Here is a 26,763-nt window from a genome sequence, read left to right as displayed (position 1 = left end):
GGCCCTGGGCCAGGAATATTCCTGGTGCCCAAGCGCCATGGGGGCCCATAGAACTTGCCACCCATGCTGCTGTGAACAGTATGTGTTAATATACACAGGAGTTCAGGCTCCTGTGCTGTTTGTGAGACTTGGGGTACGTCTTCACTACCCGCCGTATCAGCGGGTAGCAATCGATTTCTCGGGGATCGATATATCACGTCTCATCTAGTCTCGATATATCGATCCCCGAACGCGCTCATGCCGACTCCGTAACTCCACCAAAGCGAACAGCGGTAGCGGAGTCGACATGGGGAGCCGCGGACGTCGATCCCGCGCCGTGAGGACGGTAAGTAATTTGATATCAGATACTTCGACTTCAGCTACGTTATTCACGTAGCTGAAGTTGCGTATCTTATATCGATTTTCCCCCATAGTGTAGACCTGCCCTTACTGAGAATAGGAAAGGATGAAGCAACTTTGCAAACAGGTCCTTATTGAACCTGAATTGTGGAGCACTGGTAGCTGAATGACTTGTCTCTGAGGTGCCTTGCATACCAAAGGATTCTTTTGTGCTTTACAAATGGAGGTATCTAGAAGTAATTTCCCTTCAGCTGTCACTGAAAGGCATCCACCTGTGGGATGGAACATGACAGCTGCGCAATAGCATACAATAACACTGCACAACAGTTTGACCTGAAACTATAGTGAAATTGAAGTAGGTAGAAAATAATTGGTCAAGTTGGCCGAGGCAGGTTTAAGACCGTAAAGATAGTGTCTCCTATCAGACCTTTTCTAAGCAAGGATTTAAAATGTTAGAATTTGTAGCTAATCTATTCAAACAAACACATCTGAAAAATCAAATGTAGACAAGGCAATATGTACTTTAACATATGCTAAGTTGGTGGTGTTCAAAAGCATAGGGATCAATTTGATTTGACGGCACATGATTTAAATGGAGATGAACTGAATATTTAGGTGAACATGTGGATAATCGGGAAGGCTGAATATCCTAGCTGCAGAAAATCTTTCTTGAGGTGTGTTAGTATAAGAGCTTCCACCAAGGGTGACAATGCTCCTTTGCTTATGTAATGTAAATGCTGCAAAATGAAGTGACCAAATATGGTTGAGATTGCAGCAGATGGAACATGAGTGCCTTTGGAGCAGGACCCCACCCTCTCTTAATGAAGCTTCTTTTTGTCTTTGACAGCTCAAGTGCTCTAATGATGGCTTCTCTGTTGTTGCTGATTACTTTGGTCGTGGGGTTTTCAACAAGCTCACTCTCATCACGGATCTGCCCCCAGGCAAATCAGCCACAACTATTGAGGCTGGCCTGCAGAGGGAACTCCTCATACACACAAAACGCAGCACCTAAAGCCATGCCTTCCCTGGGAGGCCTCCCTTGTGGATCTTGTACTATACTTATCTTAAAGACTCTGTAAATTAGTTGCTTCTTGATGTCTTTCAACCCCTCCAATGAACTGGGATGGAACTTGACTGGAGAGGACATGTGCTCAAGTGGCTATAAAACTACCGTGTTGGGATATATATGATGCAAAGAACGGTGCACTTTCTGGGAGGGTTTGAGTACAGGTCATGGTGCATAGCACCCCTCTGACAGCCTCACAGTGCCTTAAGCCCTGGGCACACCAACCTGTCTGCAACTCTACAGGGCAATCTCTGGTGTCACATTTGCACAGCACAAAGCCTTTTGCAGCAGGTTTCCGCTGGGCAGTAACTGATTGTCCTGTGGGCTGGGTTAGCCAGTGTTGCAGCTAATTACCACTATACTAGCTTGGCAGAACAGAAGGCTATGAAAAATATTTGGGTTTCTTGCCCAATGATCGAGTGCTGTGTGGTGTGCTTGTCTTGGGTTTTTTGTTGATTTGTTTTTTAATTTAGTTGTTTGTAGACCAGAGATAAAGTCCGGTGATCACTGATGAAAAATCAGAGTTTGGGGCCAGATGGTCTTTTAGGGGTGTAATTGCTTCAGTTGGTTGCTCTGAAATTATTTTATGTAATGAAGAATGGCCCAATAGGCATATAGATAGAAATTCAACGAAAATGTGAGTTCAGAATTTCTCCTGGCAGCTGCTCGACCCATGTTTCACCTGTATTAAAAATGACCTCACACAAATTCAGTTGTGCTGTTACTCTCTTTTAATTTAAAGGTTAGAATTGCTTACTATAAGACATTTCTTATGTGTACATACTTTGAATTTATGCATGTTTTGTAGCTCAAAGAAATGAGAACATAGGCTTTTTCTGAATGTGAACTGACTGTGTGATGACTTAGGGATATAATCTGCCCTGGAGGGGCCCCTGGAGTCACAAGTTGTGTATCTGAAAAGAGAAGAAAATACACTTCTTCATAACAAGTTAAATGTACGGTTTTCTCTTATAGAAATGCAAAAAATGTTTTTCACAGTGCATATTAATCTTATCTATATATAAAATAACTTCCCGTCCCTCACTCTGCAACAAAGACAAATCCTAGGTCCACTAACTGCACATAAGCAATTGTCAGAAAATCCCCTCTATTTCTATAGCACTGCGTTGCTGAGCTATTGATTATATTGATCACTTAAGAATTCCCTTATCCCTGTGAGGTTTGACAGGTTCTTTTCCCAAGATCAGGCCCAGTATTATTAAAATTACGGCTGAGTTGGGAACCTCAGTGCATGGAACTTCAATGGTAGGTGCTGAGCACCCATTGGAAGCCCCCTGTCAGCTCACCCCTAGCGCCTCCTGCCCGCTGGCAGGGCTCTGTGGATCAGCAACCCCCCATCCCTCTCTGCATAAATTTAGGGCCTTCCTTACTTTTATTTAAACCCCTGCTTTTTACATAAAACAACATAAGATGGAACTGCCTTCTGTTCAACTAGAATATGAGCCTTTGGGCTGTTCTTTATGCAAATACCCTGGTTTTCTAAGAGCCCTGGTGTTCAGGAAGCTCAGATGGGCTTTTCATGTTTTTGTGTAACTGAGCACACTGGCCCAAATTCATCTCTGATGTAATTGCAGTGAGACCACTGTGGTTTCAGCAGGGATGACTTTGACTTTCTGTGCTTAATATTTTTCTCTATGTGGAAATCACTGTTCTAGCAACATAACACTATTTCCTGCTGCTGTTTTGTGTGTGTTTACATACAACTACTAGTGACTTTTCTTTCTTATACTGCCAGGGTGTAGCTAGTGCTGCAGGGCTATTCTGAGGGCGCCTGTCTCCCAACTCACCTTCAGCTGTGTGAGGTCCACCACCCATTGTTCCATTAGCAGCAGCAGCCCTAGCTTTAATATGTAAATACAGACTGTAAAGTCCCGTGTGTGCTTGCCTAGTGGCTGCATATGAAGTCCTTTGCATGTGCGTGCTTCAGGGGAAGAGGTCTATATACCTTCTCCGTATAGCCCGGCAGTGTGAGGCCCTGGCTTCTATGTAACTATCACACACAGGCATAACAACACATGAATGAAGATTCTTACGTATTTAATGGGCCACGGGGAGGTGAAATGTAATTCCTGGTTTCACAGGTAAAACACTAGCAACAAAAAGCTGCTTTTCTTTCCCCCCACTCAAAACCAGGAAGTCATCAGGCCCTCAAGTAAACCTCTTAGTAAACCTCCAATAAAGAAACAGTTACTTTGAAATCCAACATTTGCAAAATGAGAAAGCAAGAAAAAAACCCTACAACTATCACAAATGTTATTGTTTTATGTGTTCTAGTCTCATAAATTAACATGATTCTGGAATGGGAGAACTCAAGTGGTTTTAAGTTAAAACAAAAATGTGCATTTTTTTTGTATGAAATACTTGCTTTTTGTTATTGTTATCAGGGCTGCATTATTGTAATCTTAATAAGGTCCATCAAACTAGCTACCCCAGGGATCCATGATTTTAGGCTTTTTAAATGGTTCTCTCTAGTGTTTGGGCCTAGGCCCTTCCCTGAGATTGGTTTGGAGTGGTATGTGCAATAACATTAAAAAAAGCAATGCTGCGATATTGACACGTTATCCAGCCGTGAGCCATGCCCTCTATGACCATCTAGTAAGTGTTATTGAATAGTTAGTGTTTCTCCTAGGATGACCAGGTATCCCTGCAGCACAGCTGACTGGGAGCCACCAGCGGTAAGCCTGAGCCCCTCAAAATCCCTTATCTCCACCCCAGAGCCTGAACCCCACTACCATAAACCCCTCTGCCACACCTCCCAGCCTGGAGCCCCTCATCCCTGGCCTTGCACCAGACCCCTCCTGCACCCCAACCTCTTGCCCCCAGGCCAGAGCCCCTCCCGCACCCTGCGCCGCTCATTTCTGGCCCCAGGCCAGAGCGCACGGCGCCAGTTAGAGCCCTGAGCCCTCCCTTCCCCCTCCCACACACCTGCCCAGGGAAAGGGGGGGACGTAGTGAGAAGGGGGCAGGGCCTCGCGCGCATGCTTCACTTTCCTCCCGCCGCTGCGCGCGCGAAAACTACAGCTCCCGGCAGCGGCGAGGCGGACAGCGCCTGCGCAGCGTCCCACGTGACGGCTCCCCCCCGGCCGCCGCCGCCCCTCACGCGCGCACGGCCCGGCCCGGCTCTGGGCGCCAAGATGGCCGCGTACCTGCAGTGGCGCCGCTTCGTGTTCTTTGACAGGGAGCCGGTGAAGGAGCCGGCCGGGCCCGACGGGGGGAAGCCCTTCGCCCTTCCGCCGGGCGTCACCGTCTGCGACTCGGGCAGAGGCAGCCTGGTGTTCGGGGATATCCTTGCCCGGGCTGCTGAGGGGAGAGAAGCGGGGGGTCCCCGCCCCCGCCCCCTTTGAATGCTGGCGGGCGGGGAAGGGGTCGGGGCGCCTTTCCCCCTCCTTGGGCGCCAGCGCGACGGGATGAGCTTTAGGAATGGCCAAGCCCGCAGCCGGCAGCGTAGGGACAAGCTCGCTCCCTGGGGCTGGCTGGTGCTGTCCTGTTCCGCTGGCTGTATGTCTGCTTCACCCCCCACGCGTGTCCATCGCACTGGCACCGAGCGCGCCCCCGCCACGCTCAGCCCGCGAGTCCAGGGCTGGAGGAGCTGCTGTCTAGTCTGAACGCCAGCCGCTTACTGCTGGAGGAGGCTGCTTCTGAGTGGGGCTGAGGCGCATTGATGGTGTGGAGTGGAAGAAACTTGCTCTCCCACCACCTGTGCTTTACCTGTTTGGTGGAAAAATGAAATGGGAAGTGTGTGAGTGATATGTAATGCAGTCAATTTCCTAATAGTTCTCCTTTATAGAAAGAGCATTTTGGGTAGTTAACTGGGCTATGGTAAGCATTCCCTGAAACCACTAGGAGTGGTTTTGCTGACCTAATGTGTGTGTTTGGAATCCATCAGGCTTTAGGAAGTGTAGCCCCTTTTCTTTGTTGCTTGATGCATGTGAAGACACTTGTGAACGCATTCTGCGTGGCTAAGAATTACCGTTGGTAAGAACTAGAAAGAGTACAATGGGCAAAAATATTTAATATATGCACTAGAAACCAAGTGACCACCTGCATCTTGAAATACACTATGGGTTCGCTACAGTAAGGTTCTGAAAGCCTGCCGGGAGCTGTTTCTCTTTAGGAGTCAAAAGTGTTTAGTACCTCACAGCATTGGGCCCTAAACTAATAGTAGGATGTCTGTTAGGTGTGCGCACAGCTGTTGCCTTGTTTTTCAGTTGCCCTTTGGCGTATAGAAAATGTCTGCTTCTTCCAACTCCCAGTTACCTGCATGTTAAAATGTTCACTAAATATTTTGTTGCCCTGTGATCACCTCAGTGTCTGGAATAATAGCTAGTATAACTATATTTGGCCACCTGTCAATAACCAAACCCTTCTTAAACTACCCTTATTGTGATGTGTGGTTTCATTTTTTTTTTCTCTGAGTACCTTGACTATCATCTACATATGGAAGGTCAGATCTGGTTCTTGTCACGCTCCCTTCAGCTTAGCAGTTTCCAGGCTTACAAGCTGAGGGTGACTCACCTGTACCAGCTGAAGCAGCACAGCATCTTGGCTTCTGTTGGTGAAGATGAAGAAGGCATTAACCCACTGGTAAGTCAGAGGACACGAGCCCATCTTGTGTGCTTTTCTGAGGAAGAGGAATGTACAGTAACTCCTCACTTAAGGTTGTAATTATGTTCCTGAAAAATGCTATTTTAAGTGAAACGATGTTAAGTGAATCCAATTTCCCTCTAAGAATTAATGTAATTGGGGGGGGGGGGGGTTAGGTTCCAGGGAATTTTTTTACCAGAAAAAATACCACACACACACACTATATACTTAAATACACACACACAATATATTTATACACACACACGTACACAGTATAAATTTTAAACAAACAATTTAATTCTGTACACAGCAATGATGATTGTGAACCTTGGTTGAAGTGGTGGAAGTCAGAGGGTGGAAGGGTGGGATATTTCCCAGGGAATGCCTTATTGCTAAATGATGAACTAGCACTCGGCTGAGCCCTCGAGTTAATGTAGCCTCACACTCTACAAGGCAGCATGAATGAAGGGAAGGGACATAGCATAGCAGAGAGAGAGACAGTGTGTGTGAGAGAGATGCACATTGCCTCTTTAAGCACCCTGACCCCACTCTAAGTACATTCCCTTTTTAAGTAGATCCGCAAGTGGAGACAGCAGCTGCTGCTAGCAAGCTCCCTCCATCCTGCGTGTTCCCCCCCCTACTCTGTGGAGATGGGGTAAAGGAGTGGGGGGGACCACCCGTCTCCCCCCTCTCCCCCAGCACAGCAAGCAGGAGGCTCCCTGGAGCAGCGCCAAGGCAGAGAGCAGGAGCAGCACGTGGCAGTTGGGGGCGGGACAGCTGAACTACCTGGCAATTGATAGCCTGCTGGGCGGCTGCCGCACAGGGAACTTAGGAGAGTTGATGCGGGGGCTGCTGGTCCACCCTGGTTCCAAGCAGCAACCAGCTGGTTCCAAGCAGCAACCAGCTAGCTCCAAGAGGCTGCTCTTTCTGCAAGCAGTGGACAAAGCAGGCGGCTGCTAAACAGCATTATAAGGGAGCATTGCTCAACTTTAAATGAGCATGTTCTCTAATTGATCAGCAACGTAACTAACCGGCATGACTTTAAGTGAGGAGTTACTGTATTGGGATTAGCTTGGGAATGTCTTTGGTGTAAAAACAGTTGCTAAATTGTAGCCCTATGGACTTAAAAGGGACCAGGTTTTGGCCTCAATATACCTTAAGACCATATCTACTCACATTCTGTCTGTGGTGTTTGCAGGTTAAAGTCTGGAACTTAGAGAAACGAGATGGTGGGAATCCTCTTTGCACAAGGATTTTCCCAGCAATACCGGGTAACAAACCTACAGTTGTCTCCTGCCTAACTGTCCATGAGAATCTTAACTTCATGGCTATTGGTAAGTGAAAAGCAAATGCCTCCTGAAGATGCCGAACAAACTCTGAAGTTAATATGATGGAATGAAAATGGGTTGGTCCTACAGAAGGCAGCGTAGAGTGTTCTGACATTTTCACGTCACATGGTTTTCATCCTAAAGAGAATGTACCTGACGCTACTTGAGAACGCTAGTAATTACTTGCTAAAGTTTGGCAAATCTTGATTTTTTTACTATAATTTACTTGCCAAGAATTAATGCTTTATTGAGGTTTAAAATTTAGGTACATACTCCCTTTAGCTATATTTCAATTTTTGATTTAAATTAACGGGGCTTAAAAATATTTAAAAAAACAAAAAGGACTCTTGGGTTATTTAGATTTTGTTCAGGCAGAGGAGAATGGGTTTTGTAATATGGTAATACCAGGCTATAAAATATATAGGAAAGATAAAGAAGGTCATGCAGGTTGGGGAGTGGCATTCTATGTTAAAGGAACCATAGTCAAATAAGGTGCCAATCTGAAATGAAACAAACTGCACCATAGAGACACTATGGATAGAAATTGCACGCAGGGCTGGATTTATACCTTACGTGCCCCAAGGCACAGCATCTTCAATGCTGCCACCATCCTCCTCCTTCTCCCTCCCCCCAGCCTACAGCTGACCTTTGTTTTTTGTAAAAAATGAAAACAAATATAAATGATAATTTAAATATTTATTGAATACAATAACAAAAAATACATGTAATTAAAACAATCACATAGGTAGCAGGTAGATGTACTTTCCTGTACATGTTTCTTCCTTGACTTTTGCTTCGCAAATGTGCTAATGAAATCCTTGCAATCCATATCTTTTTAAAAGTTCTCCTTCAATAGTTAGAAGGGTCCAGGCTTCTGACCCTCGGGAGCACCAGGCTCAGGGCTTTAGACCCGGAGGGGGTGCTGGGGTTTAGGGCTTCAGTCCTGCGGCTCTGTTCTTGGCTTCAGCCCCGGAGGGCGGGGTGCCAGGGCTTGGGGCTTTAGCTACGAGGGGAGTGCTAGCAGGGCCAGCTCCAGACCCCAGCGCGCCAAGTGCGCGCGTGGGGCGGCATTTTAACTGGAGGGCGGCAGGCGGGTCTGGCAGACCTTCCGCAGTCATGACTGCAGAAGCTCCACCGTAGGCGCGGGACCAGCGGCACATCTGCGGGAGGTCCCGCGGAGGCGCGGGACCGGCGCCCTGCAGCGCGAGCAGCGCGGCACGCCGCCCTGCTTGGGGTGGCAGAATTCATAGAGCCGCCCCTGAGTGCTAGTTTCAGCCCCAGCGCTCCCACCATAGCTAAAGCCCCGAGCCCCGGCGCGCCCCTCCCCTGCTGAAACTGGGAGCGGAGCTGTACAAGCGCTTGCTGAAGCCCCGAGTCTCAGCGTTCCCCCTAGATCTAAAGTCCTGAGCCCTGGTGCTCCCAAGGATCAGAAGCTCTGATAGCCCACAGCCCTGACCCCCCTACCTGTGGCTGCAGTTCCAATCCCCTTGTCCCCTTGGTGTCTGAAGTCCGTAAAGTCTTGTTCGGAGTTGCGGCCATTTCAGAGTTATGGACAACCTCCATTCCCAAGGTGTCTGTAACTCTGAGGTTCTACTGTATCATTGGATTGTTTATAAGTTTTAAAATAAGCTTACACTAACTACTTTTAACCGTGTATGTATTAACTTTTTAACGACCCTAGAACACCGGTGCCCCTAGGCACATGCCTACTCTGTCTAATTGGAAATATGGCCCTGACTGCATGCTTGACTGAAAAAAAAGTGGTAACATATGCCTACTGCTATAACCACCTGACAAGGATGGTGACAGCAATTCTGAAATGGTAATGTTGGTTAGAGAGGCTCCAGAAGCAGAAAGCGCTGTTATAATGACTGGGTAAATGTCACATTGGGGATAAAATTTTGTGACAGCATGAGTGACTGCTTCTTGGAGCATCTAGTTCTGGAACCCACAAGGGGCAGATGAGCACGATTTGTTGGGGGAAGAGTTAACACGGCTTTTTGTAAAGGAAAGTCATGCCTCACCAACTTACTCGGATTCTTTGAGGGTGTCAACAAGCACTTGGACAACGGTGATCCCGTGGATATAGTGTACTAGGACTTTCAGGAAGCCTTTGTTGAGGTCCATCACCGAAGGCTCTTATGCAAACTAAATAGTCATGAGATAAGAGAGAAGGTCTTGTCATGGATCAGTAACTTGTCCAAAGACTTGTCCTAAAAATGTGACTTTTGACCAACTGGTTTCCTTTCATTTTACAATGTTGACTTTTATAGTGCTTATTATGTACATGTGTCGCGCTGTGATTTAAACCAACTGTTACACAAAACTGGTTCCAGTGAGTTAGGCATCTGTTGTAGCAAAGCAAAACAAAACAAAAAGGAGCAGTGGGAGAAAATAAACCATAAAGAAAGCGTATGTGTAAGAAACAGAGATTAAACTTTCTCAAACAGTAAGGCTTTGCACTGGGCCAGGAGCTGGCCGTGAAAAGGTCCTGTAGGCCCTACTCGGGAAGGGAGTTTGATATTTGGGTCCGTGAAGTGAGAAGACCATGGGACCACCCCAGTATGCATATCTGTCTGGGAAACAACAAGGAGGATCCAGCTGACTGCAGCTGCCTTGGACTTAACATATGTTTGGAAAGTGCCATAGACATAAACGGTTTAGTCCTTTTTCTTCAACAGGTTTTGCAGATGGAAGTGTTGTGCTTACAAAAGGGGACATCACACGAGACCGACACAGTAAGACCCAGATCTTACATGAAGGCAATTACCCGGTCACTGGCCTTGCCTTCCGCCAGTCTGGGAAAATGACCCACCTTTTTGTTGTCACCACGGAGAACATCCAGGTAAGATATTGGCTTGACAAAGCTGTAATGGAGGTCAGACTCTGGTCCACTGATTGTGACAGCTCCTGGTTATTTATCACCAATCTGCGGTTCGATATAATCTCTGAAAAATCATATTTCATTCGCAGTCCTATATGCTGTCAGTGAAGGATTATCCTCGTCTGGAGCTGGACACACATGGTTGCGGTTTACGCTGCTCCACGCTCAGCGACCCCTCCCAGGACCTCCAGTTCATTGTGGCAGGAAACGAATGTGTGTATCTGTACCAGCCAGATGAGCGTGGCCCCTGCTTTGCCTTTGAGGGCCAGAAATTGCTTGTTCACTGGTATCGGGGATACCTCATCATTGTTTCCAAGGACCGGAAGAGCTCTCCAAAGTAAGACTCCGGGAAGCAGATGAGTCCATTTTACATGTATTCACTGTGCAGTTTTTGTTCTTTGCAGCTCTCCTGCTGCTTTGTTGTGCAAGTCTATTGTGACACAGAGCCCCATTGCTCTCAGCTGGCAGAGGGCTCACTGGTCTGTGACAGCAACTCCTAACAGGCCTACTGCTTTCATAGTATTCATTCAGAAAGATGGGTTTTTTAAATGGTTATGATTATTGTCGTAAATGTTGGTACGTCTGCTATGTAAGGAGTTGTTTATATCCACTGGAAATATGTTCTGATAGTTTGTGTCAAGGTGTCAGTCCCCAGCAGAGGTAAAGATCTGATTTCCTGCCAGAACAAAGATATTTATCTGTCTGTCTGACATGTAAATTGAGTATTGTCTCGTTCACAATCCCCAGTCTGAGCTAAATGCAGAGGAAGAATTGAGATTTAACAGGAAGAGAAGAACAGCAGAGGGGTAAGAACCTTATCCGGGGATGCACTTCAGCAGTTTACTAGACTATATCTGGGGACAAGGAAACCACCCTGTGTTCCTTTGACTAGGGAAGTTATCGGGTGGTGTGATTACGTTCATGAAAATAGGATCTCAACCAGGTTTGGTTGAAAACACTGCAAAAAGGCTTTGGGTAAGATAATCTTATTTGGACAGAAGGTCAGACAGTTCAGCTTAGTCTTTAGGAATGGTGTTACGATTTTGTTTGATAAGTAACCCTTCTGTTTCCATTATCCTTATTCGCTATCTCATAAATCTTGATCTTTGATGATGAACCTATGATGGTTTTCACTGTAAGTATAACTCAGTGCTGTAGTGTTGTACGAGATGCTGCTCCTGAGTTGAATCATTCAAGATGGTGTGTACACTGTTGCCTTAGGGACAACAAACTCTTATTACTGTGAGCGTTCTGTGATTAAGGAGCTGAACACCACAGGGGAATGCTTCGAAGGGGTTTGGGGACTGGCGTGCACCTGTCGTTAACCTGCAAGGCAAAGTAAGGGGTGACATAGCCCAGAGGAGATGGTTTGGGAACTAACAGGCTGGAAGTGTCAGGGAGCCGACACCCAGTTAAGCAGTAGCAAGTATCTCTCTATCCGGAGGCAAGGTGGGTAACAAGGTGACTTTCAGTCCTGGGCACATGAGAATCATCCCAGGTGTTGACTGACATTATTGTGGCATGTGATTGGTATTAGAGCCCCGGCAAAGGCTGCAATGAATTCAGCTGAATCTACAGAATCCAGTCATTGCTCCTGGGATAGTGCCATGCACCACCATCCAGATCCAGTGGGATCTGTCACCACCCTTTTATAACTCAAATATGATTTCTCCCATCTAATATATGGACTAACATGCAATATACTCACATGGTTGTTCAAAGGTTTGTATCCCGGCTTTAAGTGCGTTAAGGAGACGCTATTTAGAATGTGATTCAGAAATCCAGGGGCACGTGTGTTAATCTCTTCCTCTTTCTTCTGGTATCCAGATCAGAGTTTGCTGGGAGCGACCCACAGAACTCTGACAAGCAAATCTTGAATGTCTACGACCTGTGTAACAAGTTCATTGCGTACAGCTCGGTCTTCGATGACGTGGTGGATGTCTTAGCAGAGTGGGGGTCTCTCTACGTGCTGACTAGAGATGGGAAGATCCATGCGCTTCAGGAGAAGGATACTCAGACCAAACTTGAGGCAAGGCACCTTCTTAATCTGAGTTTTATGGCTTCAGAATTGTAAAAGCTCCACAGATTAGAGGTCGAGAAACCAGCACTTTGGACAACTGAGTTATATATTAGCAGTGTATATATAACGGGGGGGGAGGGATAGCTCAGTGGTTTGAGCATTGGCCTGCTAAACCCAGGGTTGTAAGTTCAATCCTTGAGGAGGCCACTTAGGGATCTGGGGCAAAAATTGGTCCTGCTAGCTAAGGCACGGGACTGGACTTGATGACCTTTCAAGGTCCCTTCCAGTTCTAGGGGATTGGTATTGATTGGTAAGTATCGTTGTTGCCTTGTTGCAAGGTGGGTGAGGGACCAACAGAAGATGTGACTTCACTGACATTGTCTGTAAGTGAGTTATATAGCAGATGAGCTAACAGCTTCTCTGCACAGCCAAGGCATTGCAGACAATTTAGTATCTTATGCAGACCTGTATAGGGCTTTGGACAGCATTGAGTGGAAGGAACAACTAGCCTTGTTGACGTTTACCTGATGAGGTGCGTAGCAGGTGAAATATATCACTGTGTAGATCAGAAGGGTCAAAAACCTTGTTCCCTGTGTTTTGATTTATTTTCAGATGTGGCAGATTCTAAGATCTTATTTAAAAAAAAAAATTCTAGTTCTTGTGGCTGTGAAGGAAACTTCTCAAATATGAACCAAAAAGAATGCATCAGTTTATAGTCTTCCTGAATCTGCAGACAGTCACAATAGCTTTGAGAGGTGTGAATTCTTCCATTAATCTCAAGGGAGTATTAATTTTTAAGCCTTATTATGACACTTGAATGTAAGCATTAATTATGTAATTGATGACCAGTTAGTGAGTGGTATGGGGAAGGAGATGAGAATGAAACACATGTGGAAGGTCTGTGCATCGAGGGGAGCGTGTTGTCCTGAATATGTTGTTTGACCTGTGGACTGTAATTAAAAATTATATTTGGCCCTTGCCAAAGAATAAATTTGATATCTCCTTCCAGAGATTTAACCTTTCCGGTTTGTGAGGCTTGCGGGGCTGAGGAGAGGCCCATATGTGGTGTAGGGAAAGGAGGTATAGGGACAGAGATGATTATTGTGGTTAAACGTAAGAGTGGCCATACTGGGTGAGACCAATGGTTCATCAGGTGCATTATCTTGTCTTCTGACATTGGCCAGTGGTAGATGCTTCAGAGGGAATGACAGAATAGGGCAATTACTGAGCGATCCAGTCCCAGCTTCTGGCAGTCAGAGGTTTAGGGACACCCAATGTTGTGTTCCTGACCATCTTGGCTAATAGCCATTGATGGACCTCTCCTCCATGAACTTATCTAATTCCTATTTAAAACCATTTGTTGTTTTGGCCTTGACTACATCCCTTGACAACGACTTCCACTGGTAAACTATGCATTTTTTGAAGAAGTACTTAATAGGGACACTATTAAGGGCTCAAAAGCAAGCTATTCTGCTGGGTAGGAAAGATAGAAAATGTGGCAAAAGACCACCTTGGCTTAACCACGAGATCTTGCATGATCTAAAAAATAAAAAGGAGTCATATAAAAAATGGAAACTAGGTCAGATTACAAAGGATGAATATAGGCAAACAACACAGGAATGCAGGGGCAAGATTAGAAAGGCAAAGGCACAAAATGAGCTTGAACTAGCTATGGGAATAAAGGGAAACAAGAAGACTTTTTATCAATACATTAGAAGCAAGAGGAAGACCAAGGACAGGGTAGGCCCACTGTTCAGTGAGGAGGGAGAAACAGTAACAGGAAACTTGGAAATGGCAGAGATGTTTAATGACTTTTGTTTTGGTCTTCACTGAGAAGTTTGAAGGAATGCCTAACAGAGTGAATGCTTATGGGAAGGGGTTAGGTTTAGAAGATAAAATAAAAAAAGAACAAGTTAAAAATCACTTAGAAAAGTTAGATGCCTGCAAGTCACCGGGGCCTGATGAAATGCATCCTAGAATACGCAAGGCGCTAATAGAGGAGGTGTCTGAGCCTCTAGCTATTATCTTTGGAAAATCATGGGAGACGGGAGAGATTCCAGAAGACTGGAAAAGGGCAAATGTAGTGCCCATCTATAAAAAGGGAAATAAAAACAACCCAGGAAACTACAGAGCAGTTAGTGTAACTTCTGTGCCAGGGAAGATAATGGCGCAAGTAATTAAGGAAATTATCTGCAAACACTTGGAAGGTGGTAAAGTGATAGGGAATAGCCAGCATGGATTTGTAAAGAACAAATCATGTCAAACCAATCTGATAGCTTTCTTTGATAGGATAACGAGTCTTGTGGATAAGGGAGAAGCGGTGGATGTGGTATACCTAGACTTTAGTAAGACATTTGATACGGTCTCGCATGATATTCTTATTGATAAACTAGGCAAATACAATTTAGATGGGGCTACTAAAAGGTGGGTGCATAACTGGCTGGATAACTGTACTCAGAGAGTAGTTATTAATGGTTCCCAATCCTGTGTTGCTGTTGCAAAAAAAGCAAATGTGATTCTGGGATGCATTAACAGGTGTGTTGTGAGCAAGACACGAGAAGTCATTCTTCTGCTCTACTCTGCGCTGGTCAGGCCTCAACTGGAGTATTGTGTCCAGTTCTGGGCACCGCATTTTAAGAAAGATGTGGAGAAATTGCAGAGGGTCCAGAGAAGAGCAACAAGAATGATTAACATCCGAAGAAGTGAGCTTTAGCTCACGAAAGCTCATGCTCAAATAAATTTGTTAGTCTTTAAGGTGCCACAAGTACTCCTGTTTTTTAAGAATGATTAAAGGTCTTAAGAACATGACCTACGAAGGAAGGCTGAAAGAATTGGGTTTGTTTAGTTTGGAAAAGAGAAGACTGAGAGGGGACACGATAGCAGTTTTCAGGTATCTAAAAGGGTGTCATCAGGAGGAGGGAGAAAACTTGTTCACCTTAGCCTCTAATGATAGAACCAGAAGCAATGGGCTTAAACTGCAGCAAGGGAGATTTAGGTTGGACATTAGGAAAAAGTTCCTAACTGTCAGGGTGGTTAAACACTGGAATAAATTGCCTAGGGAGGTTGTGGAATCTCCATCTCTGGAGATATTTAAGAGTAGGTTAGATAAATGTCTATCAGGGATGGTCTAGACAGTATTTGGTCCTGCCATGAGGGCAGGGGACTGGACTCAATGACCTCTCAAGGTCCCTTCCAGTCCTAGAGTCTATGAATCTGTTTTTCTTAATTTCATTGGGTGACTCCTGGTTCTTGTGTTATGTGAAGTGGTAAATAACATTTCCTTATTTACTCTCTCAACGCCATTCATGATTTTATAGTCCTCAGCGTATCTCCACTTTGTCATTTACTTTCTAAATTGTATGACAGTCCCAGTCTTTTTAATCTCTACTCATATTAAAGCTGTTGCGTTCCCCTAATCGTTGTTGCCCCTCTCTGTACTTTTTCGAGTTCTAATATGTCTTTTTTTGAGATGTGGCAACCAGAACTGTATGCAGTATTCAAGATGTTGGCATACCATGCATTTATAGTAACATGATATTTTCTCTTATCTGTCTCTTTCCAAATGGTTCCTAACAGTCTGTTAACTATGTTGATGACCGCTGCACATGGATTTTTTTCAGAAAACCTTCCACGATGATCCCAAGATCTATCTTGAGTGGTAACAGCTAATTTAGACTCATCATTTTGTATATGTAGTTGAGATCTTTTCCAATGTGCATTATTTTGCATTTATCCGCATTGAATTTCATCTGCCATTTTGTTGCCCAGTCACCCAGTTTTGAGAGATCCCTTTGTAAATGTTCAATGTCAGCTTTGGATTTAACTATCTTGAGTAACTTTATATCATCAGCAAACTTTGACACCTCACTGTTCATGACCTTATGAATATGTGGAACAGCATAGGTTCTAATACAGATCCTTGGTGTAACTCACTATTTACCTTTTTCTGCTGTGGAAATGAACCATTTATTCCTAACTTTTGTTTCCTGTTCTTTCATCAGTTACTGATCCATGAGAGGACCTTCTCTCTTATCCCATGACTGCTTACATTGCTTAAAAGCCTTGGTGAGGAACGTTGTCAAAGGTTTTCTCAAAGTCCAAGTACACTGTATCCACTCAATCACCCTTGTCCAGAATATTTGTTGACCCCTACAAAGAATTCTAATAGATTGGTCAGTGTTAACTCTTCTAACAAATTGTGTTCATCTGTGTATCAGATAATCATTTTGTTTACTATAGTTTCACCCAATTTACCTGGTATTGAAGGTAAGCTTACCTGCCTGTAATTGCCAGGATCACCTCTAGGGATGTAAATACCATTTAAAAATTTACCATTTAAACTATTAAAATTATATCATTTCATCGGTTAACCGTTAACCAATGAAAGGGAGAGGGGCTGGGGTCACTGGGGCTGACCGGCTGGGGCTCCTCCAGGGTGGCTGCCACTTACCGGTTAACCATTTAACCTTTTACATTCCTAATCACCTCTACAGCCTTTTTTTTTTAAATTGGCATTATATTAGCTATCTTCCAGTCATCTGGTTACATACTACACTTAGTGGTTCTGAAATTTCATATTTGAATTCCTTTAGTGAATACCATCTGGCCCTGGCAGATGGTATTCTGGGTGAATACCATCTGGCCCTGGCAATTTGTTACTGTTTAATTTATCATTTTGCTCCAAACCCTCGTCCACTGACACCACAATCTGGGCCAGTTTCTCAGATTTGTATGGCTCGTGTGGGAATTTTCCTCAGGCCCTCTGCAGTGAAGAGGGATGCAAAGAATTCATTGATCTTCTCCTCAATGGCCTTGTCTTCTTTGAGTGTTCCTTTAGCATCTTATTCGTTCAGGGGCCTCAGCAGGCTTCCTGCTTCTGATATACTTAAAAAAAACTGGCTGTTAGTTTTGCATGTCTTGCTAGTTGCTAATTAGGCCTGTCAAATTATACTTTTATATTGGACTTGCCAGAGTTTGTTCTTTTCTGTTTTCCTCAGTAGGATTTGACTTCCAGGTTTTGAAGGATGCCTTTTTGTCTCTGCATCTTTCACTCTGTTTAGCCATGGTGGCATTTTTTTGCTCTTGTTACTGGTTTATTTTTTCCTTTGGGATATACATTTAGTTTGAACCTCTATTATGGTGGTTTTTAAAAAGTTTCCATGCACTCGCAGGCATTTCACTCTTGTGATTATTCCTTTTAACTGCCATTTAACTAGCTTCCTCATTTCTGTGTAGTTCCCCTTTTTGAAGTTAAATGCTACTATGGTGGGCTTCTTTTGTATTTCTCCCTACAAGGATGTTAAATTTATTTACACTGTGGTCACTATTACTGGGTGGTTCAGCTATATTCACCTCTTGGACCAGAACCTGTGCTCTGCTCAGGACTAAACCAAGAATTACCTCTTTACCTTGTGGGTGCCAGGACTAGCTGCCTCAAGAAGCAGTCACTAATAGTGTCTAGAAACTTTATTTCAGCATTCCTTCTGGGGTGACATGAACCCAATCAATATGGGGATATTTGAAATCCCTCATTATTATTGAGTTTTCTACTTTTATAGTCTCTCTCATCTCACTGAGCATTTCACAATTACCGTCGTCAACATTTTGGTCAGGTGGTCGGTAGTACATTCCTACTGCTATATTCTTATTATTCAAACATGGAATTTCTATCCATAGAGATTCTGTGGTATAATTTGGTTAATTTAAGGTTTTTACTATATTTGATTCTGTTTTTTCTTTTACATATAGTGCCATTCCCCCACCAGCACAACCTACTCTATCATTCCCATATATTTTGTATCCTGGTGTTACAATGACCCACTGATTTGTCATCATTCCACCAAGTTTCTGTGATGCCTGTTGCATCAATATTCTCGTTTAACATCAGGCACTCAAGTTCACCCATTTTAGCATTTTGACTTCTTGCATTTGTATGCAAGCACCTATAAAATTTGTCAGTATTTAGTTGTCTGCCTTCATGTGATGTGATCAAATGGGAATCTTTTTTCTATTGACTGTTTCTCTTTGGGTTTATAACCGTACACCTGCTAAAATGAACACTGTTCATGGTACTTGGGAGTAGACTGAGCCAACTATGAAAACTAAAGATTGTACATATTTTAATAATTGTAATCTGTAAACACATGGCTGTATTCAGAATCCTAGATTAAGGTAGCAATAAGTCCCAAATTATTGATGTTGAAACCAAATTAGTTAATACACTGAAGGCACAGTTTTGTGTAAAGGTTGAATATTTTTATTAACCCTGCTGTTAGTCAAAGGTTTCAACACAAGTGGTTTTCCACTGGGCTGAGACCGCTTCTGAGCTTAGAGATAAGAATGAGTTTTTAACCCTGCCCATTAGTACATGAGGCCTTTATAATACCAGTCCAATTAAAAAAATCAAATGCACTTTACAAGGAGCTATTTTATAGAAAGGGAAACTAAGGAAGAGTAGCTAAATTACTGCTCAAAGTTGCAAGGTGAATCAGTGGTTGAGTTCTGCATAAAGCCCAGGTCTCTTGGCTCACTGCCCTTTGTCAATCCACATAGCTTGTGATAGTTTCAAAGAAATTGTGCTCTGTTGCCTTGAGGATGGGTGATAGAGCTGGAGTCTCTGCTTTGTACGAAGCCACATGTTGTGTCCCTCTCCCACAAAATAATATCTTGGTGAAAATGATCATTGTTCACTTATGAAAATACCCACCTTGTGACTGTTCTGGGGGGAGGGAGAGCTCAGTGGTTTGAGCATTGGCCTGCTAAACCCAGGGTTGTGAGTTCAATCCTTGAGGGGGCCACTTAGGGATCTGGGGCAAAAAATCAGTACTTGGTTCTGCTAGTGAAGGCAGGGGGCTGGACTCGATGACCTTTCAAGGTCCCTTCCAGTTCTAGGACATTGGTATATCTCCAATTAATTATTATTATTTTTATTATCTGTTGGGTAATGCATTAGATGCTATACACAGATCTGGGGGTATAGCAGGCAGCAAAGGGCTTGGGCTGGTGTCATTGAGGGAGAGAAGGTCTCCTTCCTAGTGATTCAGCACAATTTTTTTTTCCCATACAGAAGCTTGATAGCTCTGCTAAGGTAGTTCCTGCAGCTGAATTTCCTTCTCTGCAGAACTGGTAATCTCCATTCCTAAGTGCTGGTCACACCCATCCCTGCTTTCTGAAGGCCTTTCCCTCCCAATCTCCTAGTGCAGCACATACTGTAGCATGCCTGTCACCTCTTATCTGTGTGTCCATGCTACACCAGAAAGGTCTGGGTCACAAATGGAACAGCCCTTCTCTCTAGCACATGGTCTGGCACACACTGTGCTAGGCAGCAGAGGCAATAACTTCCCTCCTCTCCTCTTTCCCAGTTCAAGGAGCGTCTTCTTCTCTTTCACATAACAGGCATTGGGGTTGGAAAAGTCCATAGCGATGGAGAACAAGACACTGAGGAACACTCAGGTAAAGGAACGGACTTTGCATTCTTCAGGGCTTAGATTGTTCGTGGTAATTATATATCTCATAATAAAATAATGTGTATATATCAGCTCTGCAAATCTGTCGGGATAATTGAATAGGCCAGGCTTAAAATCTACTCCCCCACCCTTTACAGTTTTAAGGGGGTGGGAGAAAACAAAAATCGAACAATATTACTTTCTCATTTTTAGAAAACAATTACAAGAAAAATGTTCCTAAGGTTGTGGTCTCTGCACTGTTTGTCTTTAGTTAAGATATAGTGCTTAAATCAAAAGGAGAGGATGAAGGTAAAGGGATTATACCACTTTCCCCTCTAATTCTGCCATTTACTGAATAGATCAGTCCTAGCTGGGTATTTAATTAAGATAAAAGTTTGATCATTTTTTAAAGATGTACATAAATATGCAGATGTTAGTTAACGCTTACACAGCATTTTGAAAGTGAAAAGTTCTATATAAGGACTAAGTGTTCTTCTTAATGACTTTTTGTGACTAGCTGAACATTTAAGAACTTAATAATACAGCACATATGATTTCCAGCCCTGCAAACGCTTACTACAAAAGTCAATAGGACTATTCACAGTAGCGTGTGCTATGTCTGGTAGTGTTCACAGAATTGAGCTCTAGGGCCCAATACTGCAAGACAGCGAGTGCCTTCTGGGAGGTGCTGCACATTTCCCAACAGGAGTTTACAGTCTTTGCAAACCTACTCTTGTGTTAGTTTAAATATTTGATGTTTTGCTCAGTTTAGGAAGATGTGGTTGCCACTTGGGGAACACGTTTAGCTACGGTGGAATGAGCGCTGAGCTGGCAGAGAGCACTGTAAAGAAAACCTCCACAATTATGGATTTGGAGGATTTGTGTTAATTTTTAAAATACATGAAACATATTGTTCATAGGATGAAAATGGCCTGAAAAACAGAGTTATCCGAGTGGGCACCAGGAGGAGTCAGGTGAGTTTCTGCTTATTGAATTAGCCTGTGTTCTGGTATCACCATATTGCTGAGTCTCTATTCAACGGGGACAGTTGTGACTTGAGACCCTGTAGCTGCATCTCCTAAAAGTAGAAAACCTGGGTGTCTATTTTCAACTTAAAAAATATGATGTACAGCAGTTACCCTCTGTAAATAAGTGTGTATCTCTAATATTTATATATAAACCCAAATGAAGTACGGCACCTATCAGGTTTCCTGTTCAATAGAGAAGTGTTGTCTAGTGGGCAGAGTGAAAGACTAGGAATCAGTATTCCCTTGTTTTGTTCCCATCTCTACAACTGACTCACTGTGTGACTTATGGCAAGTCTCTTAGGGCCAATCTTCAAAAGTGGCCTCTAATTTTGGGTGCCCGAGCTTATGTACCTAGCACATTTTCAGAGGTGCTGAGTTCTCTCAACTCAAGTCACTAGAAGGTGCGGATGCAAATTGGGATCCAGATGTTTCAAGTTTGAGCACCCAAAGTAGTGGACACTCTTGAAAATTTTTTCTTTATTTATCTGTGCTGCTATTTTCTCATCTGTAAAATGGGGACAATTTGTGGATACTTCACAGAAGGTTTAGGGCATGAGGCTTCATTCATTCATATTAGTAAAGCACCTTATGATCCTTGGATTAAGCACAAAGTATTATTAGATGGAAATAAATTTACTTATATTTGTTTATGCAGATGAACTACCTTTCTCAAACCAAAAAGCCCAAGTCCTCCCCAGAAAGTTACCATAGACTGGAGTAATGATATCTTTGACAAAGAGTGACCTCTGTGAATTAGAAATAATGTCATCAGAGTTGCACTATAATAGGCGTCCTTGTTGGCAGTCCCCGTAGGAAGGCCCAAGATTCAATGGGCCATGAGACTGAGCTCTCCTGCAGGGGATCCCTCCATGTTGGGCCTGAGGCATGTTGTTACAGCTATGTGGGAGACGCTTGCCATGATGCCACCTGGACTGTATCCATTCTGAATAAACAGAACTTGAGTCCCAATGGCTGTCAGTTGGCACATTCCATCAGCACCAAGCTCATGGAATAGCTCAAGAAACAGGGAGGTGTTTGCCCTCCTCTTTCAGTAGAATCCCTTTGTGTCTTCATTTTGCTATATCCAACACCAAATATCTTATATGGAGGCAAAACTTAGGCTGCGTTGACACTCACAAAGCCTGGGAGGAAAGATATAAGAAATACATTGGGTCTTTCTTGCTATCTAGCTGCGGCTGGGAGGAGCAAGTTTGCAAAGAGAGATAAATGTGCCTTGGGCCTTTGTTTTGAGATAATCTTGCCTACTCTGGAAGTCAGGCGCAAGCATGGCTCTGTACTTTGTGGGAGGCTAGAAGATGATACAGATGGGCATTGAAGGGTGGGACGTTGCTGTTCTCCACTGTGTGCGATCTGCTAATCTATTAAGAACTATTATCAACACTTTGCACTTATAGCACCTGTGCCTTTCACCCAGCATCTCACAGCACCTTACAAAAGGGAAGTTTGTTGGACTCATTTTACACATGTGGAAACCCGTGACTTGCCCACGGCCACTCAGAGCATCAGTGGCAGAGAAAGATTAGAAACTAGGCTTCCTGGTTCATCTTCAGCTGTGACTACTAGACTACATTGCCCCTCACAGGGTCAGGATCTATGGAGGGATCCTCTGCCTTCTGCTTGAGTAGGATAGTGGTGGTGGACTATTTGATGTGATCCTTCCCCTTCCAGAGTGTAAATTCAATGTGTCCCATCTACAGGTACTTGGGCCTTTGCAGCCTCCAAACCCTGCGGCTTGCTCTGTCTGTTGTATTGAGCTGCTGCCGTTTTCCTTCTGCACAACTTTCTGACATACCTTTGCTCATATAGAACACAATTCCTGCAGACAAATCTTAATCCTGGCTCCTTGCAGGATCGCACAGCAATGGTAAAGTTTAGCATTCATAAAAAGCACAGAGCAGATATGGTGCATTTTAGCTCATCACTCATTGAGGTGGGAATCGCCAGGCTATTTAGTCTGCCTTTGTTATAACAATGGGTGCCCCTTACTGCAAGACCTATTCTCTAGCACTGTGCAAAATGCTTAGTCTGACTCACTTTAAAAATTACAAAAGCACATCATTGTGTTTCTCTAGTTCAGGGGTTCTCAAACTGGGGCTCGGGACCCCTCAGGAGGTCACGAGGTTATTACATGGGGAGGGGGTTGCAAGCTGTCAGCCTCCACCCCAAACCCTGCTTTACCTCCAGCATTTATAATGGTGTTAAATACATCTCTACCTCGATATAACGCTGTCCTTGGGAGCCAAAATATCTTACCGTGTTGTAGGTGAAACCATGTTATACTGAACTTGCTTTGATCCACCAGAGTGTGCAGCCCAATCCCCCCGGAGCACTGCTTTACCGCGTTATATCCAAATTCATGTTATATCGGGTGGTGTTATATCGAGGTAGCGGTATATATTAAAAAGTGTTTTTAATTTATAAAGGGGGTCTCACTCAGAGGTTTGCTATGTGAAAGGTGTCACCAGTAAAAACAAAAAAAGTTTGAGAGCCACTGCTCTAGTTCCATTCACCAGGGCTGCCCAGAGGATTCCGGGGGCCCAGGGTCTTCGGCGGCAGGGGACCCTTCCGTTCCGGGACCTGCCGCCGAAGTGCCCCGAAGACCCGCGGCGGGGCCCCCCCCGCCTCCAAATTACTGCCGAAGCGGGACCCGCCGCCAAAGTGCAGCCCAGTCTTCGGCGGTAATTCTGTGGCGGGGGGGCCCCAGCCGCGGGTCTTCGGGGCACTTCGGCGGCGGGTCCCGGAATGGAAGGGCCCCCCGTCGCCAAATTACCGCCGAAGACCGAGCTGAACTTCGGCGGCGGGTCCCAGAACAGAAGGGCCCCCCGTTGCCGAATTACCGCCGAAGACCGAGCTGAACTTTGGCGGCGGGTCCCGCTCTGTCTTCGGCAGTAATTTGCCAGTGGGGGGTCCTTCCGCCGTGGAGCGGAAGGACCCCCCCGCCGGCGAAGACCGGGAGCAGAAGAAGCTCCTGCACCCGGCCCCGCAAGAGTTTTCCGGGCCCCCCGGAGCGAGTGAAGGACCCCGCTCCGGGGCCCCCGAAAAACTCTGGTGGGGGCCCCTGTGGGGCTCGGGGCCTGGGGCAAATTGCCCCTCTTGCCCCCCCCTCTGGGCGGCCCTGCCATTCACCCAGTGATGGCACTTCATGGATAGTAAGCCACAGCCCTTCCAGTTAGGTGGGTAAATGCCATCTCTACTTTAAACATAATGTTGCCGAGGCACAAAGAGCTGAAATGGCTGGCCACAGAACATAGCAAGTCAGTGGCAGAGCTGAAAATAGAATCCAGGAATTCTGACTTCCAGTCCCCTGTTTGAACCACTACTTCTAACTGAAGAAATTTGGTCTGTCTTTACAGTACTCTAATTCTGACCCTACCACTGACTCAGTCTGACCATGGGAGAGGGATAGCTCAGTGGTGCTAAACCCAGGGTTGTGAGTTCAATCCTTGAGGAGGCCACTTAGGGATCTGGGGCAAAAATTGGTCCTGCTAGTGAAGGCAGGGGGCTGGACTTGATGACCTTTCAAGGTCCCTTCCAGTTCTAGGAGATTGGTATATCTCCAATTATTACCTTTTTATTATTACCTTTATTACCATGGGGCAGGTCACTCCAATTTTGTTTCTGTTTCTCCATCTGTAAAGCAGGGATGGTAATACTTTCTTCTATTGGGTGTTGTGATCATTATGCAGGGGTAGAGTTTGTGTAGCACTGTGCTAAGACTTCTATTTATTTGCATTAATGCTTGTGTTTTGGAGGGTGCATTTGACTATGTCTAAGAATAGAAAAGCTTGTACTGAACACATGCCATCTCACATGCGACTTAGCCTTCTGTTTTTAAACTGCAGCTGGCCCGGATTCAGACAGACAGTGTGGTGGAAATGCTCCGCAAGCGATACCTCAACCTTCATTTTGAGATTGGTGGGTGTTCAAATGCTGCTCAGAGGCAGGGAGCAGTTGGAGTGGGATGGTTTGATGTGTAATATCTGTTATGCAAGACCCTTGGCCCAAGGAAGAGAGATTGTGGCGTTTGCGTAAGTGGAGAATCCGAATCAGTTCCATTCTGTTAGTATCACGTGATTGGGCAAGAGATGCTAATGTCTGCAGAGCAAGGAGAGGATGGATTCCATGTATGGCTGAGCATTGATTTCCCAAGTTTCTATGCAGATTATGGTACTGTCACTCCATAGAGTAACCATGTAATAGTCTGGCTCCAAGCTAGATGCACCATATATTCATGTTCAAGTGCAAAGTAAAACATTATATAAACCAGACAGGGAGCAGTCAGGATCCCAATGCTGCATTGATTGGATGGCTGCTGAGTACTTGCCTAGTAGCAGGAGTGAGGCCAGAGATGGTGCTCAAAGCAGAGTGTCTTGTTAGTGTGATGAGGCTCCTGCTTAAAACTACTGTCCTCAGACACACACACTCCTGGCCTTCCCTTTTCTTACTCTGTGCTCTTGGGAATAAGGCAGCACACTTCCAGAAGACCTAATCTTTACTCCTGCTTAGTACAGAGTACTGCTAGAATACTCCTGCTATATGGAGCTTGCATTCACACCTGCACTAGAATGCAGCAGCCATGTACCCCTTTGCTGCATACCGCACAGAGACTTAGAGTCTGGGCCTATCTGATCTCTCTGTATTGCTACTCTTAAAAAGCTCTCTCTTTGAACAGTTGCCATGTCAACAACTGGAGACAAGATCCTGGACACTGCTCTTTCCAAGGTAAATGACTTCTTCCTCCTTTGAATTGAGTGAGGCTATATGTGACTATGTTGGTAATATGCTTCATGTTCCTCCCTCCCTATTTAGATTGGAGAGAAGAGCCTCTTTACCAAGGAGCTGGAAAATGCACTGGAAAGAAATGAGTAAGAGCTCTGAACCTTTCTCTTGCTTACTGCAAGCCATAGAATGGCCCGGGCAGTGCTGCAGATTCTGTCTGCATCTGAAATCGACAAACATTCACAGTCTAGTGGCTTGTTTGTAATTCAAACTTCTTTTAGAACATTTTAGAGCAGGGGTAGGCAACCTATGGCACGGGTGCCGAAGGCGGCACACAAGCTGATTTTCCGTAGCACTCACACTGCCTGGGTCCTGGCCACTGGTCCAGGGGGCTCTGCATTTTAATTAAATTTTAAATGAAGCTTCTTAAACATTTTAAAAACCTTATTTACTTTACATACAACAATAGTTTAGTTATATATTATAGACTTATAGAATGAGACCTTCTAAAAACGTTAATGTATTACTGGCACGCAAAACCTTAAATTAGAGTGAATAAATGAAGACTTGGCACACCACTTCTGAAAGGTTGACGACCCCTGTTTTAGAGAATGAGAGGCTTGTGAAATGTGCTATCCATAGTCTGTCTCCTTCCCCTGGCTGTTTTAGTTGGGCTTACATGGCCGAAGGAAAAGTGTGTCATGTCAATCAGTAATGTTTGTGTTGGTTGAACCGATGCCCTGCAACCTCTGGTATTTTTAGAGCAACAGTATTTGTTACATACACATCACTGGGTGACCACATACAGTTTGAATTCAGACATTTCAGTAGATGCCTCAGATTCACAGCTAGCATTAAACAGTCTCCAAAGCCTCCTGCCTGTTAATTGTACTCGCTACCAACAGTGCAGGAGAACTGGAAGCATTAGGGTTAAGCCTCTTTTGAGGTAACTTATTTCTGTGGGAAACCTAGGTTCAGATGTCAGTTGTGACTGAGGGAGATTGCTGTTTTTTACTTCATGTTCCAGCTAGGGTATGGGATGCACATGGATCGAGAGACTTGTCTCAATTTGGATTAAAATTAAAGATTCCTCTTTGGGTCCTTGTCATCTAAGGGCCTGATCTAACTCCCACTGAAGTCAGTGGAAAGACTCCCAGTGAGTTCAGGCTCTCAGGATTCAAGCCCTTTTTTGATGGCTGTGTCAGTGGTATGAAGTGATGCAGGCAGCTTGAGCTCTGGGCTGCTGCCAACTGAAAAGTAGTTATTTAAATCTGACTGGATATCGGATCCACTGAGCTCTGTGTACTGC

The 26,763-nt window shown here is 44.6% G+C and overlaps 2 protein-coding genes across 5 annotated transcripts in view; both read left to right on the top strand.

The window, feature by feature from the left end:
- VPS11 (VPS11 core subunit of CORVET and HOPS complexes) overlaps positions 1-2,360 on the top strand; it is a 36,958-nt gene extending 34,598 nt beyond the window's left edge. For all 3 annotated transcript variants that reach the window (XM_044997093.1, XM_044997094.1, XM_044997091.1), the window contains exon 16: positions 1,187-2,360. In XM_044997093.1, coding sequence (XP_044853028.1) covers positions 1,187-1,351 — 165 coding nt within the window. In that variant the 3' untranslated portion in view covers positions 1,352-2,360. The remainder of the gene's footprint in view (positions 1-1,186) is intronic.
- Positions 2,361-4,527: 2,167 nt separating this feature from the next.
- Positions 4,528-26,763, top strand: part of HMBS (hydroxymethylbilane synthase) — a 37,115-nt gene continuing 14,879 nt past the window's right edge. The window contains exons 1-11 of one of the 2 annotated variants that reach the window (XM_044997043.1): positions 4,528-4,707; positions 5,861-6,009; positions 7,208-7,343; positions 10,019-10,182; positions 10,311-10,558; positions 12,049-12,250; positions 19,637-19,693; positions 20,607-20,660; positions 24,578-24,650; positions 25,408-25,457; positions 25,545-25,600. In XM_044997043.1, the coding sequence (XP_044852978.1) occupies positions 4,560-4,707; positions 5,861-6,009; positions 7,208-7,343; positions 10,019-10,182; positions 10,311-10,558; positions 12,049-12,250; positions 19,637-19,693; positions 20,607-20,660; positions 24,578-24,650; positions 25,408-25,457; positions 25,545-25,600 (1,337 nt within the window). In that variant the 5' untranslated portion in view covers positions 4,528-4,559. Of the gene's footprint in view, positions 4,708-5,860; positions 6,010-7,207; positions 7,344-10,018; positions 10,183-10,310; positions 10,559-12,048; positions 12,251-19,602; positions 19,694-20,606; positions 20,661-24,577; positions 24,651-25,407; positions 25,458-25,544; positions 25,601-26,763 lie in introns of those variants that run through there. The other variant, XM_044997044.1, reaches the window with a different exon arrangement.

Source organism: Mauremys mutica, chromosome 22 (genome assembly GCF_020497125.1).
Source record: "Mauremys mutica isolate MM-2020 ecotype Southern chromosome 22, ASM2049712v1, whole genome shotgun sequence".
Taxonomy (NCBI): Eukaryota; Metazoa; Chordata; order Testudines; family Geoemydidae; genus Mauremys; species Mauremys mutica.
This window is presented reverse-complemented; position numbering and strand designations above follow the sequence as displayed.